Source organism: Macadamia integrifolia, unplaced genomic scaffold, assembly GCF_013358625.1.
Source record: "Macadamia integrifolia cultivar HAES 741 unplaced genomic scaffold, SCU_Mint_v3 scaffold1960, whole genome shotgun sequence".
In the NCBI taxonomy this organism is placed as follows: Eukaryota; Viridiplantae; Streptophyta; class Magnoliopsida; order Proteales; family Proteaceae; genus Macadamia; species Macadamia integrifolia.
The window spans coordinates 65,891-82,231 of NW_024868437.1; the positions used below are offsets into that span (position 1 = coordinate 65,891).

A 16,341-nucleotide genomic window follows, 5' to 3' on the forward strand; every position below is an offset into this window, starting at 1 on the left:
AACGTCTTGTATTTTATCTCTTACATAATAAATGGGTTAATTCTGAAGGGCCATTAAGAGTCTAAGGACCAAAGAAATCTACCAAATTTTGCATGTTATCATCGTCATTGGGTCTCGGTGAGTTAGTGAGTCCATGGCAGGGGTTTGAGGGTGCAAGTCCATGAGAAATTTTATTAGGATTATATGGGTATTTCGATAAATTACTTATATGGGGTATTCCTATTTATTTGCAGTGAGGGTTCCTTTTTTATGATCAATTTGAGAGGTGTGAGGACAAACAGTTGTAACCCTATTCTCCATTGATAGTGGAATAGATCTCATCTCCATTCATCCTACAACCATCAACTATTCAAATATCAATTTTAGCTGTTGTTTTCAGGCAAGTCATACATATTTATTTTATCTGTATTTTTCTGTAGTGAACCACTTGGTACGTAGGTTTACCAAAAAGAAAAAAAACTTGTTAGTTTGTACATACTATTATTTTTTTCTGTTGCGATTTCATTTTTCATTTGTTGGATGCCTTTGTTCTACTTCATTTCTTTTCTCAAGATATCCTACACATGGTTCCGAGCGTTTTTTATTTTTTATTTTTGGGGTCTTGGTATGTCCCAAGTGCTAGAAGGGACCAACCAGAAGATTAAAAATTTCAAGTTCCATGAATATATCTTTGTCCGTTAAGTTCAATATTTGGGGAACATTGGCTTAAATGTTTAACAACAGTAGACACAAGAAAATTAGTGAACTAATAGAACTCCTTGATTTCTGTTTCAAAAGAAAAAGGGGAGTTCCACAATTGTGAAATGGGTGTTAGTTTTTCAGAAGCTCAAAAGAAGCATATTGATCATATTTTGGACCCTGAGTACCAAGAAAGATCATATTCCTGAGCTGAATGATGATGAGACTATCGATCAGTATTTTGGACCATTTTACCCTTATACGTTTCTAGTGGATCGGGTATCCATCTCAACCATGGTCTCAAGTATCAATCTTGAATTGACCGTATCAGATTGGTATCAACTGAGACCGATCCTAGATCCCTTACCGATCAGATCGATTATCCATATCAGTTCAGAGATAAAATATTAAAAAAATAATACTTATTAAAAAAAGAAGGGCAAAATCAACCAAGACCCACCAATCCGATCCAATCCCGATTGGTATTGACAGATACGATACTGATACCGATACCATCCCCTAAATCCTTGGTCTCAACCGATATCAATCTGATCCGGGTGATCCTGACTGCTTCGTTCCGAATTTTAGAACTATCCTCAGCAGTGAGTCCAGGTTCAAGAATTTTGGCCAATTAGACTGATGAAAGTGACCAGTCTTTGGATTGACATTTTTTTTTTTTTTTTTTTTTTAATTCGAGCTTCACTAGACCCCCTCAAGTAACAACCCAAGCCTGGCTGCCTGGGTTTCTTCGGGTTGACAAAATAGTTCAGTATTGCTGTTCAACCTCATGCTAGCTAGGCTTTCTTTAGCACATGAAGAGTATAAGGCTATAATGAAGTATCAGGGATCATGTAGGCAAAACCTTGTGGGGATAAAGCTAGGAAAATGCCGTCTTGTTGATCTAAGGCAAACAATTTGGAACAGAAAACTGAATTCTTTCTCTCTTTTTGGCCATAATGAAAATGGTGGATAGCTGGAGATGAATACCTCAACAACAGGTATGTCCGTACAAAGAGTGAAACAATGCAACAGCTTCTATAAACCCAATTGAGTTACAAGAAACAAATAAAATGCCAGCCTGATAAATTATAATTATTTGATGATCCAGAGACGACCAATAAGCTGATACTATAAAATTGTGGCCAAAGTTATGAATTATGAAAGAAAAAAAATTATTGCTACAAATAACTATGGAGCAATTTCTGTCAAAATAAGCAACTTAAGAACCTGTATATATTCTGAACTAGTTCTATAATTTCAGTTCAGATGAGAAGGAAGCAAATGACATGAAACAATTTATAAATCTGGTTTACTAGGCACTTTCGAAGGAAAGAAATCAATTAATAACAGATGGAAGTATGGAATTGCATGTTACATCAAGAAGGTAAAGGTTTGGCTTGGAGGGAGAAAGCCTTCGCATAAGAAGAATTTTAAATATAATTAACTCAGAAAAGACAAGGAAAACTTGACTGATGGGAGAAGTAACTAATATCTCATTGAAACAGCAGGGTGTTCCTATTTTAAGTGTTGAATTATACATGGTAGGGGGAAATCAAGGAAACAACCTTAATCCAAGGAAGAAGCAACATCAACCCCCCCAACAGGAGTCATCCAACAAAACTGAAGGGGGCTCTGAGGTGGATATACAAAAGCTGAAGTAACAACACTGAATGAGGTGATGTTGAAAGGAGACGGAGAAACCATCCAGATGATTACCACATGATAAAGTAATTACTCGGAACGTGGCAACAGAAATACGAAGCCCGAATTCTCACGAATGAGGGATGGTGGTTCAATATCAGAGACGTCAAACTGTTCGATGGACTTTGATATGTCATCAACTGAAAATGGTATGCTGCACCATAAATGAGAGAATGTTAGTTACCACAGACCACCGCTGCACCAATATCGAGGAAATGAAGTTCAGAAACAACTCAATAACTGGCCACATTTCCAACCTTGAATCATCGTCCAACAGGAAAGAATTGCTGACGGCATTGTTTGAATCTTCAGTCATCAGCACCCTCATGTTGGATATAACCTAGTCAGGAGCATCAAATTAGACAACTAACCCTAGTCTGGAATTATGCTAATCTAGCTGCTGACTCAAATATTATCATATCCATTCTGATGACGACAATGATCAAAATCTAGTTTAGGTAGTGGTGCCCATAAGAACTTACATCCGAGGACACACTGTGTGTGCCATACTTGTCATCCCAGTACATTGTACTAATCCGGTAAAGCTGTTGTATGCTGAGCACCTGTGGATGGGAGATAGAACTGGTTCAGATCCAAGGACGAGGTGCAGGTAGGAACAGAATGCTCTCTTGGACTCTTTAAGAAAATTTACTTACTGGGCAGAGGTCATGGCTTATTTCATCAAGTGTCTTCTTTGGCTTCTGATGTATGACCTGAGACAAGTGAAGGTATATTGAGGATTCAATCATCTTAACCAGAGGCAGTATTTTCACCTCTTCAAATTTTCACTTGATAAAGAGGTATCTCTTTCTATTTTGGTAGGCAACAGGAACTAGCTACTAAGTATTACAAGAAGGGAAAGAAATACAAGGAACCCAATAGCCTGTCTGATATGTTTGAGCTCATCCCAAGCTGAACCTGCATACTGCAAATTCTTCTCCTTTTAAATACAGGAAAGCAGAAAAAATTATTGCCAATAACTAAGATGTCATTAAAGTAAATGTACCTCGTCTGTTGCCTTATAGCACCAATGTTCCAATTCAGCCAAACCTGCCTTGACATACTCACCATTACTAAATGAGCAGCACTCTCGCCTCAATAGGAGACTGCAACCAAACAAGGGCATGATGGTAAGTTTTCTTTTATTTTATTTTTCCTTCTTTTCTGAATGTTTTGGTGGAGTAACAGAGTGGAATGACAAAAGAGTATTTTTTCAGTTGACCCCATTTACTTGGGATAAGGCTTAGTTGAGTTGAGATTCTTTGAGGACAGTAAAGAGTCTCCAGAACATCCAAACAGGAGCAAATGATTCATAGTCACGAACCTGTTGAAGAGTTGCACATTGATGAAAGAAAATATTTGTGTGAACACCTTTCGCACTAAAAATGGGGGCACCTATAAAGGAAAGTTATGCAAAGTGTAAATGAAAAAAACTACATTTAAATAATATAACTTAATGAGCCTCCAATTTGCATTCAATCAATCAATTGATAAGGGTTCAAGGCAAAACAATTTTCTGATTCAAAAGTCAGACTCTGCGTGATCTATTAAAGAGACTCATTGACCATGCTACAAGTTAATGCTCTCATTCCAGTCCATGCTTTTGATTCCCAAAAAAAAAGAAATGACAAAATTAAGAGAATGAGAAGAAGATAACTAACATGATTGGCTTTCAATGTGCTCAAGAAAATTCCAAGGCTTTCTACAATCCCCTGCCAGTGAGCAATTAAAACTTGCTGGGCTGTGCCATTTGCAGGAGAACGGGATGATCCCTTGACTAAGCTTGCTCTGGATGTTCTTGGTGCCTAATCATCCAATTCATCCATACAAAACTACATGAGAAGTGGTATAAAAATGGGAAGAAATAAAATTTCAATAACTAAGATAGTGCACGCAAAACCATTACTTGGCCATGATCAATCACGCAAGCGTGTAAGCTGACATAAGAAGTACCTGAATGCATAACCCAAGCAATGGAGAGATCTCTTTCTTCAAATTATCACGGATCATCCCATATATCTTTTCTACGTATGCAGTAAGTTGCTGTTTGAAAAGTAAAGCAGGGTATTTTGCTTCAACCTGGCGCAAGGTATCTACTCCACCAACCACTTCTCCATTGGCAAAAGATAGATTAACACCTTGTGGTGCTCCCCGGAAACTCTTAAGAAGGATAGAATTGCAGAACATAAATTTATAGCTCACAAAAGATAGTTTCCTCAAGGCTATAAAAAATTCAGACTCATAATGCACCCGTTTCTTACCTGAGTCATCCTCCCAAAGAGAGTAGCTGATGAAGATCGACGGCGTTGTGGAGCCATGCCAGCTGCACCACTTGCTTTTAATGTACGCTGGAGTAGCAGCAACAATGTCGATGCGTTGGACAACCAATAGGCTAAGACATCATTGTTCTCCTGAGTCTTTAATCCACGGATAGTTTAGGGTTAAAAAAGCCCTTGCAAGAAACAAAAACTGAGAAAATCGTGGCCTATAAAAGCACAGACAGTCCAAACCTCAATAGCCTGACCAATGGTCTGGATAATACGGTCAAAAACACTGGTACGTTCTACTTCAAATGACCTCCAGTGAAGAAGACATTTGTATATGATACAGGCAGCAATTGGTCTGCTGCCAGAGAAACCCAGGGGTTGTGCAATACACCTAATGAGCAAGTCCTGATTCTCCTGCTGTTTCTCATTTAGAGATTTCTGTGGTTTCTCTTCTATTTCAGAAAGTTCCTTTGTTGTTGAAGCCCCGTGCATATCCTACCACATTGTCACAGAAGATAAAACATAAAACAGAGTTAAAATCACAAATTGATAAAAAATTTGAACATTCTATAGCCATAAAAGAACTCCCACATACAACACTTGTCTTGGTATCAGCGCTCACAAGATGACCACTCTCAGAATGCCTCTGAAAGTTTACGAGCAAAAGGAATGTCAATTAAAAATCTGAGACGTGAGAATTTTTTTATTTTTTTTTGGGTACAAGACAAACATTAATTCAGAGTAATGAAAAATAACTTGTATGAGTACCAGACTAATTGATTTAGAGCGTCCTGAAAGGAACTTGTTATTGGGTGCAATGGTCAATGACTGCTGACGGAGAACTTGATTCTCTGACTCTAGGTTGGTAAGCTTCTCTTCAAGCCTAATTGCAAACACATAAGTCTAAACATTAAAATGCACCAGTTATAAGTGAAGAGTTACATCAGCTATTTCAAATATGATATATATGATGGTTCGAGACAGATGTCCCTTCTGATGGTATTTATGTTATATAAATATAGGTAACCCAGAAGTGGCAAAAGTCAGAAAAGCCATACATAGGGAAACTAAATAGATGCACTCCAATTTGCCATGGCATTATAAAAAAATCTATTATGAGTAGTAAATGCAACAAAAAATCAGAAGTGTGTAAACAGTTTGATGTAAAATTTGTATACATAATTAGACATCATAAGATGAGAGAGAATGATAATAAGAAAAGAAAGAGGGTAAATTCTAGTTTGCTCAACAGGTGTATGTGGATGATGGCCATGTAGTTTTAGTTTTTTTAGTGGTATAGAAAGAGGTTCCCCGAAAGTGGTTGCTAAATTGGCTAGATGCAATTTGACGGAGTCCTGTATTATGTAGCAGCAGAAATTCACGAGGATGTAAACCAAAATCCAATGGAATGTTGCTGTACTAAATGAATTTGCTGCAAATTGATCATCCCAAATCAACTAGTTTGAAGAGTTAGTGATTGCTTCCATTTCATGCACCATAGACTATCATGGTGTCTAGGTGATCCAAGGCGTTGGAGGGGACCTATATGCAAGGCGACACCAACAAGATGACCAAGGCGTCTGGAAGCATTGCCAACAATGTCATGCACTTTATAGGATAAGTGAATTACAAAGGAACATATAGCCAGCTGTTGGTTAGAAAATGGAAAGAAAATATGGGCTGGCACTGGCAGACCAATCAACATAGATGAGAGAGTAGATCAATGGAAAAGAACTAAAATAACCACTACAAAGAAGCACTCTTGGGGGGACCTTTGAGATGAACTAGGAGTGCACAATCATGATATAAGCAATATCAACAAAATAACATAGAATATTGGATAACTAAGGATAAGAGGAACAGAAAAGGTGAAAAGAAATTGCTAGTAGTTATAATGCGATAAGGCATAACACAACCACTACAACAATGAGTTCCTATTTATTCCTCAAGTCCCTCGGCAAAATATGATTAAATTAGACAGGATACAGGTCCATTCAGAAATTCAAGTTCCTATATTTGATAGGATAACTCAAGTCTTCAACAATCTTCCTATTCCAATTGGAGCTGGGAGGTTTGCTCCAAGGAATATGACCTTGGCACCAAATAACCCTACTAGCAATATTAACTAAACTCATCAACCTTAAATATGTTTGTTAAGAAATATATATTTCAGGGGTTTATTTGTAATTAAAATTCATTGACAGGGGCTAATGTGCAAATAGTCAAATGCCAGGGGTGCTACTTGTAAGTACTGATTTTATACCATATGAATAGATGTGTTAGCAGTTGATAAGGATATTCTCAACCCTAAAGATCTGCACTCTTTTCTCCCCTATTATCTTCTTGTCTTCTTTCAGTCTTACAGCAACTCGGCCTTATCCCAATTAAACTGGGTTGGCTACATGGATCTTTGTAAGAAAAAAAAAAAAAAAAAAGGGTACACAACAACAACTCAGCCTTATCCTAACTAAATGGGGTCACCTACATGGATCCTTGCCCTCCAATCAGCTTTATTCGCACAGTCATACTTGAAACAAGGCCTAAACTATGCATGTCGTTTCTCACTACTTCTCTTAGGGCCATTTTAAGCCTAGCCCTATCTCTTTTAGATCTTTCAATCTGAATCAAATCACTCTTCCATACTGGTGCATCCCAAGGCCTCCATTGAACATGGCCATGCCACCTCAAACGACTTTTTCAGAGCTTGTCATGTATCGGGGCAACTCCCAAATCAACTTTAATATGATCATTGCTTACTATATCCTTTCTAGTTTTGCACACATCCATCTCAACACCCTCATCTCTACTACACTTAGTTTATGTATATGACACTTCATAACAACTACCCAATATTTAGCCCCATATGTCATAGCTGGTCATACAATTGTCCTATAAAATTTTCCTTTAAGCTTAAAGGAAGACGTGGATATCACAACACTTTGGGCGCGCCTCTCCACTTCATCCACCCAATTTTAATTCTCAATAGAACATCATCCTCTATATAACCTTTACTTATGGGTGAGCCCAAATATCTAAAATACTCACTTTGCGGTATCACTCTCTCACCAATTTTCATTATTTTGTTATCCGTCTCAGTGTAACTAAACTTATACACTATATATTGCGTCTTTGATCTACTTATCTTAAAACCTCTTGATTCCAAGATTGATCTCCATAAGTCAAACTTAGTTAATTATGCTATTAAATAATGTTTTGTTGGTTGAAGTCTCTCGTTTAGGAACTTGGGTTTCCAATTGACAAACCTATTGATATGTGTAGAAATTTGAGAACCAAAATCAAAAAAGAAGAAAGAAGAGAGACAAAGGGATTAGGGAACAAGAAGATAGACGGCAAGGGAGAGGAGCAGCCGATATATGTTCAGCAGTTTCTGTCCATTGTATATTTATAATAAATAGATCTAAGTACAATCATAGGTGGAAAAGGAAATACAATCCTAGTCTAACTCTAGTTTAGGAAACTAGAGATCTAATCTAACTAGGAAGTTAAACAACCTAATCTAATTTGGAAAGTAACTAAGATAACCATATCACGATGGAGACAATCCCCCTATCGTGGATTCATATTCCAACACTCCCCCTCAAGCTGGAGTATAAATGTCTCAAAATATGCTACAACTTGGACCAATGAGAATAGAAAATCAAATGCAACATTAGTGTTCTAGACTCCGATGAATAGTGGGAACTTCAATCAATTACCATAAAACCAATAGCAATATCAACTCAGGAAAACCAATTATTAGCAACATCAGTAGATAAAAAATGTCGTGTTGAACTATCAACAACGAACAAAATGGATGGTAGATAATCACCAACATGTGCAGTACTTGATCTTCAATGTGAAGAGTCGATCTCCAAAAAGAAAGAATAAAAAAATTGCAGAAAGGGTAGATATCATCAACCGCAATCCAAAATACCATAGTAGTAGACAGGTAATGATGATTGATGCTCTCCTATTATTGCAGAACTTGATTTCCGATAAGGGAAGACACGATCTTCAATATAAGGGAAGAACTCAATCTTCAAAGAAGGAATCAATGCAATCGCATAAAGTGGACAGCCAATCTTCAAAAAACACCATATCAAGCTTTAAAAGAGGTAAAGATGAAGGGCAACAACTTGAATCCTTAAGAGACCACCTCATCTTAAGATATCACTTTATTAATATTGCCCTTCAAAAGCTAAAATCGTTACTGAAGACATCAACTGATAAATAATCTTCACTGACAAAAATCTCCTACTGACGAATTGTGCAGAGCAGATAAAAATCTCCAATCTCCCCCTCACGTGTAGCATTCCACATGAACAAATAATTCCAATAATCAACATTCCAATAAACTCTTAACCAAGAGCATAAAATAATGTCTTATCTCCCCCTCATAGCAGCAAGGTTGAACAAACAATCTCCAATTACCATGGCATGCCAGTACCAATGCAGAAAATGCTGTCAATCCCAAAGATGTGATTTTGGTCCCACATAAAAAAAAAGGCACAAGTATATGCCCAATGGCAATTCTGTAATTACTTCATATAATCCCCAATTGATGCGGAACTTCGATCAAAATACCAATCTCCACCTGACGAATTGTGCAGAGCAGATAAAAATCTCCAATCTCCCCCTCACGTGTAGCATTACACATGAACAAATAATTCCAATAATCAACATTCCGAATAAACTCTTAACAAAGAGCATAAAATAATGTCTTATCTCCCCCTTAGAGCAGCAAGGTTGAATAAACAATCTCCAATTACCATGGCATGCCAGTACCAATGTAGAAAACGCTGTCAATCCCAAAGACATGATTTTGGTCCCACAAAAAAAAAAATGGCACAAGTATATGCCCAATGGCAATTCTGTAATTACTTCGTATAATCCCCAATTGATGCGGAACTTGGGTCAAAATACCCAATTGGATTTGGTATAGATATATCGAAATCCATAATAGGCAATAACAAGGGGGCAATAGCAGAACCGTAATCAATCAAAATGCCCAAGAGGATACTTGATAGGTAAAAAAGGCACTGGGATAGGAAAATGTGTAATAGTAATGGCAATTTGGTAATATCTCATGTGTCCAAGATGGGTGGCAATCTGGTAATAAACCAGAATTTTCAAGGACTCAATAGGTAAGTAAAGGGAATTGGATACGGTAGGGACTATAAATATCTCAATGATAAAAAAGCAATGGCATGGCTGTAATTTTGAAATCCAATTATTAGCATAAGCTAAGGCCAAACGGTAAACTAGGAAGGGGAAATAATTCAATGGCAATGTGTAAATAAGAGGGTAAAGGAGGGGCAATGATATGGAAAGTCAAATATTAAAACAAAAAAAGACATAAGGGATTGTAAGTAACGTATGGCCAAGGACAAATCAGAAAAGGAATGAAAAAGGAGAGGTACCTTTGGAAAGGATGGGACATGGTGACATTTCACAACCTGTCACCATGCTCTTCTTCTTCCTTCTGTTAAGACCAGAAACCAGGCAAAAAAGGGCTACAATTTATAGGTTATAGAACTCATCAACGAGAGATACAATTGAGCCAAGATTTTGGAACTTGAATTGCAACTATAGGTCTACTATGAATACAGCTCCAACAAGTCTCAACAGCCTAGAACGAGGAATGTTTCAGAATCTGCAACTCCACCTCGCGGTACTGAGGCAAGACCAGGTAAGAACCTGAAATCGATCTCATGGCAAGGAGGTTCTTTGGGGCCGAAATTCAGGGCTTCAATCACCTATAGATGAGTTTGTTCAACTCAAGATTAAAACTGAAAGGGCTTGAATGTATGGGATCTGCCTCGGTTTTCTTGTTTTGCAAATTCTGCCAGAACAGAGTACTGGAAACAGTAATAGCACAATGTTGGCTGGAACAGCATAATGGAAGAAAGAGATTGGGCAGTCCTTGGATTGCAAGCTTCTGAAATGTGGGTTCAGCGACAGTTGCAGGTCCAGCCACGTAGGGAAGGTTGGTATTCTCGGTGAGAGGAATTTCAGCCACCAAAACCCTAAGATTTCTGATCACCATGGTGGGTACATTCTTCGCCCAAAGTCTCAACTTGAACCGTGAGGATCCAAGTGACTTCTAACAATATTTTTTTTTTCTGCTACAATAATCAGACACAGGTTCCTCTATTTTTTCTTTTTTTCTTCTTCTTCATGACTCTGATACCATGTAGAAATTTGAGAACCAGAATCAAAGAAGAAGAAAGAAGAGAGACAAAGGGATTAGGGAAGAGGACAGCAAGGGAGAGGAGCAGCCGATTTATGTTCAGCAGTCTCCCTCCATCGTATATTTATAATAAATAGATCCGAGTACAATCATAGGTGGAAAAGGAAATACAATCCTAGTCTAACTCTAGTTTAGGAAACTAGAGATCTAATCTAACTAGGAAGGTAAACAACCTAATCTAACTTGAAAAGTAACTAAGATAACCATATCACGATGGAGACACTCCCCATATCATGGATACATATTCCAAGAACATGTTATGTGATAATCAAACAACTATTTCCATTGCTAGTAATCAAATTTTCCATAAGAGAACTAAGCATACAAAAGTTGATTGTCATTTTGTTCGAGACACTATGCTTCAGATGCTTATTTCCACACCTTTTGCTAGTCAGCAAATCAGTTTGCCAACATGTTTCCAAAGACTTTGTTTTGAAGTGTGTTTCTTCAAGGTTGTTCCAAGTTGGGAATGGGTGATATTTTTATGCTCAAGCCTGAGGGGGAGTGTTAAGAAATATTTATCGTTGGGAGTTATTTGTCATTAAAAGTTATTGATAGGGGCTTACTGCTTATGTGAAAATAGCCATACGACAGGGGTGCTACTTGTAATTACTGATTTTTAAATCTTACAAACATGTGTTAGGATTCGATAAGGGTATTCTGAACCCTATTGACCTGCACTCTTTTCTTTTTTTTCTTTAGGTCTTAAATACTGTTGAATATTCTTCTGATCTAGTAACAATGTTCCTCCTTTTTAGGAGGGATTGCACCCAAACCACATTGAACCAAGGATTTAAAGATTAGCATCAGAGTGAGAATCCTTTCCGGTGGGTACCATTCCATATCATTCTGGATTTGACAATCAAATATCGGATTGGCCAATACATGGAGAAAAAATTCCAAATATTGCCTGATACTCTTATCAGATCAGCTGATCTACTGCACATAATAGATTGGCTGCTTGATACTCTTACCAGATCAGCTGATCTACTATACATAATAGATTGGTTCAGTCCCATCTGCTACTGATGTTGATTGGATGAAATTAACTAATCCAAATCATGATCTTTAAAACCATGATTCAAACAAAGGTGCAACGAAGACTCGGTGGATTTTATCAAAGGCATAAATAACAATTTTTATTTGATAATTGTGCCTAAATATTTTTCAGGCTTTCTCTTATATTAGGTTTCAAGACTTAGATTCCTCTCTTGTTTCAGGGGAGAAAATAAAAGAAGAGGGCCCATGTAGTAGGTTGAAACTATTTCCATCTATTCTTTGAGAGAGAGAGAATGGGGTGGGGAGGAGGACAGGAATCACTCGTCTCAGGTGCTGGCAAGGTATGCTGAGCTAAAAAATGATTCTCATTTAAAATAACCATGACAAAATAATACAGTTTGAGTTGCAAAATAAAGGTTGTAAGATAACAAGAGGAGAAGGAAGAAGATGAGAGTAGGAAGAAGAAGAGGAGGAAAGAAAAAGAAAGAAGAGAGATTGGCGGTAGCAAGTTGTGGGAGAGAAAGGTTCTTCTCTCCCCTATATTGATTCACTTAACATAAAAGGAAATTACATCCTTACCCCCTGCTAATATATGATAGCCAAAGGACGTAAAAGGTAAAAAAGGAAAAACATAACTCTTAACACTCCTCCTCAAGTTCTACACAATTATGATATTCTTAGTGGTTTATCCTGTATTCCGATGAAAGAGGTGTCCATTACTAAAAAATAAAAAAATAATAATTAAAAAAATTTTAAGGACTCTAAGTTCTATTTTAGAAAGTTGAGACTAAACACATATATAGGTTTTTTTTTTCTTCAGAACATGGTGTTTTCGGTTGACGATTTGTTAGCCAGTTCTTTTTATCACATTTTCAATATGATAAACAGAAGGGTGAATATTTTATTAAAAATACGTAGGTCATGGATGTCAGAATCATGCACCAATTTGTCTGCCATTTTGGGGATAGCTATAGTAACATGTTTGTAAAAGCCTGCAGATACTGCATATTTAGTTCCAGGCCTACTATTAAATCTATTAACGGAAAATATATTATTGGAGGTTACATCATTCTGCAAGGCTTATTCTCAGTATGCCAAATAGAAGAAAAAAAGTTTAGACGATGAAAATGAATACAAAATGATTGTACTACCTGCTCAACGATTCCTGAAGTTGAATAACCTTTTTTTCTGTTTCTTCCAACTTCTTACGTCTTTCTTCACTAGATTCTTGGATTTCAGAATATTTCCTTTCGAAATCATCAGCTCTTTGTTTTTCTGACTGCAACAATGTCTGCATGGCATAACACCAGGATCAGTCTCAACCTAAATAGCATGACCAGAATCTAATGTTGAAAAGAAGAATCCTTGGCACAGATAACATAAGTCAGCATATTCTCACCCCCGCCCCCACCCCAACAAAAAAAAAAAAAAAAAAGACGAATAAAGTCCATGCATGCTGCAAGTAGCACATGGAATGTGAATCTGATCATATCACCAAATACCATTCCCACTAAACAGCCTTAAGAGGCATGACACTTTGAAAACAATATACAAAAGAATGGGTGGCAATGAATGAAGTGCACTTTCAAAAATAGTTGTTGAGACATTGGAAGGTAAGGGATGCTCTGGTCATTGTATCATTCATCAAAAGTAAATTAGCAGCAATTGGGGCATTGGGATAGCAATGAAATCCTTCTCATGGGAAGTGTGAAAGGGTATAATCAAAGGAAATATTCTAAAACCAAGACCAAACTGGACAGGTGGACTAGTTGACCTAGGACCACATCCCCAAAGAGTAGTTTGCAGATCGACTCAAAGTGAAATAAAATATGGGTAAAATTACACTTGTGGTACCTAACATTTAGAGAAATTACGCCTGGGTGTACCTCATATTTTGAAAACTATGTTTGGAATACTCTTTTTTCAGTGTGCCTTTCCTACGCAACCAACGGTCCACATCACAAAGTTGTGATCTTGTATCGTTCCAGGGAACCTTGGATGCCATATTGGTAAACATGGCATCATTATACATCCACCACAAAAATTTGATCTATGGATGAGATCATGAGACCATAATTCAAAACTCAGCGATATCTTGCCGAAATCTCGGATATTTCAGTGTTTTTTTTACTGAAACAAAATTGCATACGAACATGAAAAGACAATTTTGGTAATTTGGTTTTGAAATTTTGCTCATTTTGCCCCCAAAAATGCAGTATTTCATCAAAATTTCGGTCATCTCGTTTCGTTCCTTTTGCTAATTTTGGCCATTAGCCCTCCAAAATGATCAAGCAAAACACATGGAGAAAGTACACTGTTTCGGCAAAATTTCAGTATTCGGTGGTTTTGAAACCACCAAAACGAGTTCTTGAACCTTGGATGAGACAGAAAGAGCTTACGAATCAAGGGAAGCTTCTCCAAGACCCCACACCATCATGGCATCAAGAGGCCCCATGCTGTAAAAGATCTCAATTCCTGGAGACGACAGTAATCGATCTTGCTCTTGATCTACTACAAGAGGTAATGATCACCAACTGGGTTCTCACATAATATTGGCGAGGCCCCTGTAACGAGCAGAACCCTCGGCTTGGTGGGAGCAATGAAATTGGGGAAATGAGGGTTATCCCGCACCCTCTGTTTCTCTTTCCCCTCCAATGCTGTGGGTGGGTGGGTGTTGCAGCAGATTGGCCAGAGAAGAGAACCAGAGAACAGACAAGAAAAAAAAGTGCACCAAACATAAACTCCATGGGAAAAATTGGAATTATGAAAGGATAAAGTATCTTCAACATTATATTTATGAATGTGGGGCACCCCAAACATAGTTTTTGAAACTTGAGGTACCCCAGACATAGTTTCCATAAAATATTATAGAACCACTTGACTGTCTTCATGTTTATCATCAAAATGCTTGTTTAGATAAATTTTCATGTAATGGTTATTGCACTTGTATTTAAAGTGCAATATGCTAAGGAGATTTTGGACAGTTTGAAGCATTATTATAATGCCTCCCAACAGAATGGTTGCCTTGAAGACGAAAGTCAACATAACTTTACTATGACTAAATAGAATTACCTTCAAGCCATCCACTTCTGATGTTAAAGAATCAATTTTTTCAGTATCTTGGACGATAACCGGAGTCTCCTTGATGACAGGGGGTGCTTCTTCAATTGCCTTCTGTGCATTCTCTCGTTCCTTAACAAGCAAAGCATTTGTTTCATCGACTTTGGTCTGCAGAGCTTGCAATGAATTTTGCAATTTGGCTATCTCCTGTGCTTTTGCTTCCTCCAAGTCAGTCTGTGTACATATAAATCTTGGTAAGAGTCCATATATATATATATATATATATATCGACTATCATATAATTTGAACGTAAGTTGTCCACACTCTATAAGGTCAAAAGAGAACAATTGATGGATGCAAGAATTTGAATGCCACAAATTATGATTTGTGAAATATTGGGTCTGAAGTTTACACAGACTATAGATTACATTGTGGCAATTTCTTATGCATTAATAGAAAGCCTTGTATGCACAAAATTAATGTTACCCTTAAGCGTTTCTCCAACTGCAAACGCCATGTGAGTTCCTCCACTCGTTTTTCTAGCTTATCCTTTGCTTCTTTAAGTGCACCTGTTTCTCTTGCAGCCTAAACAAAATTGTAAATGCACATCAGAACTTGCAATTAGCTAGACGAAGTGAGGATGTGAAACAAGTTTTCAAAGATTCACTTAAACAATGTCATACCCATGAAGCAAAGTTGCACTGAACATTTCATGAATTTGTGTGCATGTAGAAAAAATGCAAAATTGAATGCAGTTCCTGTCTTAAATCACCATATGTTTAGTTATTTATTGAAGCTTAGGAGAAGATTTTTTGGTATCACATTGTTCAGCGAATAAAAGACAACTTCTCTGTCAGATGGTATTAAGGTATCATTCATCTTCTCAAAGAGCACATAGTATACCACCACATCATTCATCTTGCCACAAAGCACATATTATACCTCCATTTCCTACATTGAGCATAATGAGTGCACTATCTTATGGGGCAGTGGATCATAATGAAGATCCTCAAGTCAGGGATGCCATAGGTGCAAGCCATTAACATTTGACATTTAATACACCATTAAGAAGCTCAGTACATATTTCTTCTCTTTTGTAAGTTAAATGTTACACATTAAAAATAAAATTATTCAATTTTCTGTTTGCTATATGTGTAATGTGGAAAATATACGAGTTTTCTTACACATGTTCTTAAGAAATTTTTGGCACAAGTTTGAGAATGCAAACATGTTGCACAGTAATTACCAAGTCAGAGGTTTGTAAGTCACCAAAGGAAAAATTATTCTGTTCACATCAATATTTTAATGTGTTATTAGTTATTACCTGGCTAAAGACATTTCCATAATTTCCTCAATCTGATATAGTTTTATTGATTAATACCCAGA

At 37.1% G+C, this 16,341-nt stretch overlaps 1 protein-coding gene across 4 annotated transcripts in view; it reads right to left on the reverse strand.

Annotated features, from left to right (window-relative positions):
* Nucleotides 1–1,345: 1,345 nt before the first annotated feature.
* Nucleotides 1,346–16,341, reverse strand: part of LOC122065283 (myosin-9-like) — a 34,783-nt gene continuing 19,787 nt past the window's right edge. For 3 of the 4 annotated variants that reach the window (XM_042629077.1, XM_042629079.1, XM_042629080.1), the window contains 16 exons: nucleotides 15,442–15,540; nucleotides 14,968–15,189; nucleotides 13,047–13,186; nucleotides 5,415–5,529; nucleotides 5,242–5,292; nucleotides 4,890–5,141; nucleotides 4,641–4,796; nucleotides 4,333–4,539; nucleotides 4,041–4,184; nucleotides 3,704–3,774; nucleotides 3,386–3,485; nucleotides 3,248–3,304; nucleotides 3,036–3,092; nucleotides 2,862–2,942; nucleotides 2,637–2,719; nucleotides 1,346–2,533 (listed from right to left, as the gene is read on the reverse strand). In XM_042629077.1, coding sequence (XP_042485011.1) covers nucleotides 2,410–2,533; nucleotides 2,637–2,719; nucleotides 2,862–2,942; nucleotides 3,036–3,092; nucleotides 3,248–3,304; nucleotides 3,386–3,485; nucleotides 3,704–3,774; nucleotides 4,041–4,184; nucleotides 4,333–4,539; nucleotides 4,641–4,796; nucleotides 4,890–5,141; nucleotides 5,242–5,292; nucleotides 5,415–5,529; nucleotides 13,047–13,186; nucleotides 14,968–15,189; nucleotides 15,442–15,540 — 1,959 coding nt within the window. In that variant the 3' untranslated portion in view covers nucleotides 1,346–2,409. The remainder of the gene's footprint in view (nucleotides 2,534–2,636; nucleotides 2,720–2,861; nucleotides 2,943–3,035; nucleotides 3,093–3,247; nucleotides 3,305–3,385; nucleotides 3,486–3,703; nucleotides 3,775–4,040; nucleotides 4,185–4,332; nucleotides 4,540–4,640; nucleotides 4,797–4,889; nucleotides 5,142–5,241; nucleotides 5,293–5,414; nucleotides 5,530–13,046; nucleotides 13,187–14,967; nucleotides 15,190–15,441; nucleotides 15,541–16,341) is intronic. The other variant, XM_042629078.1, reaches the window with a different exon arrangement.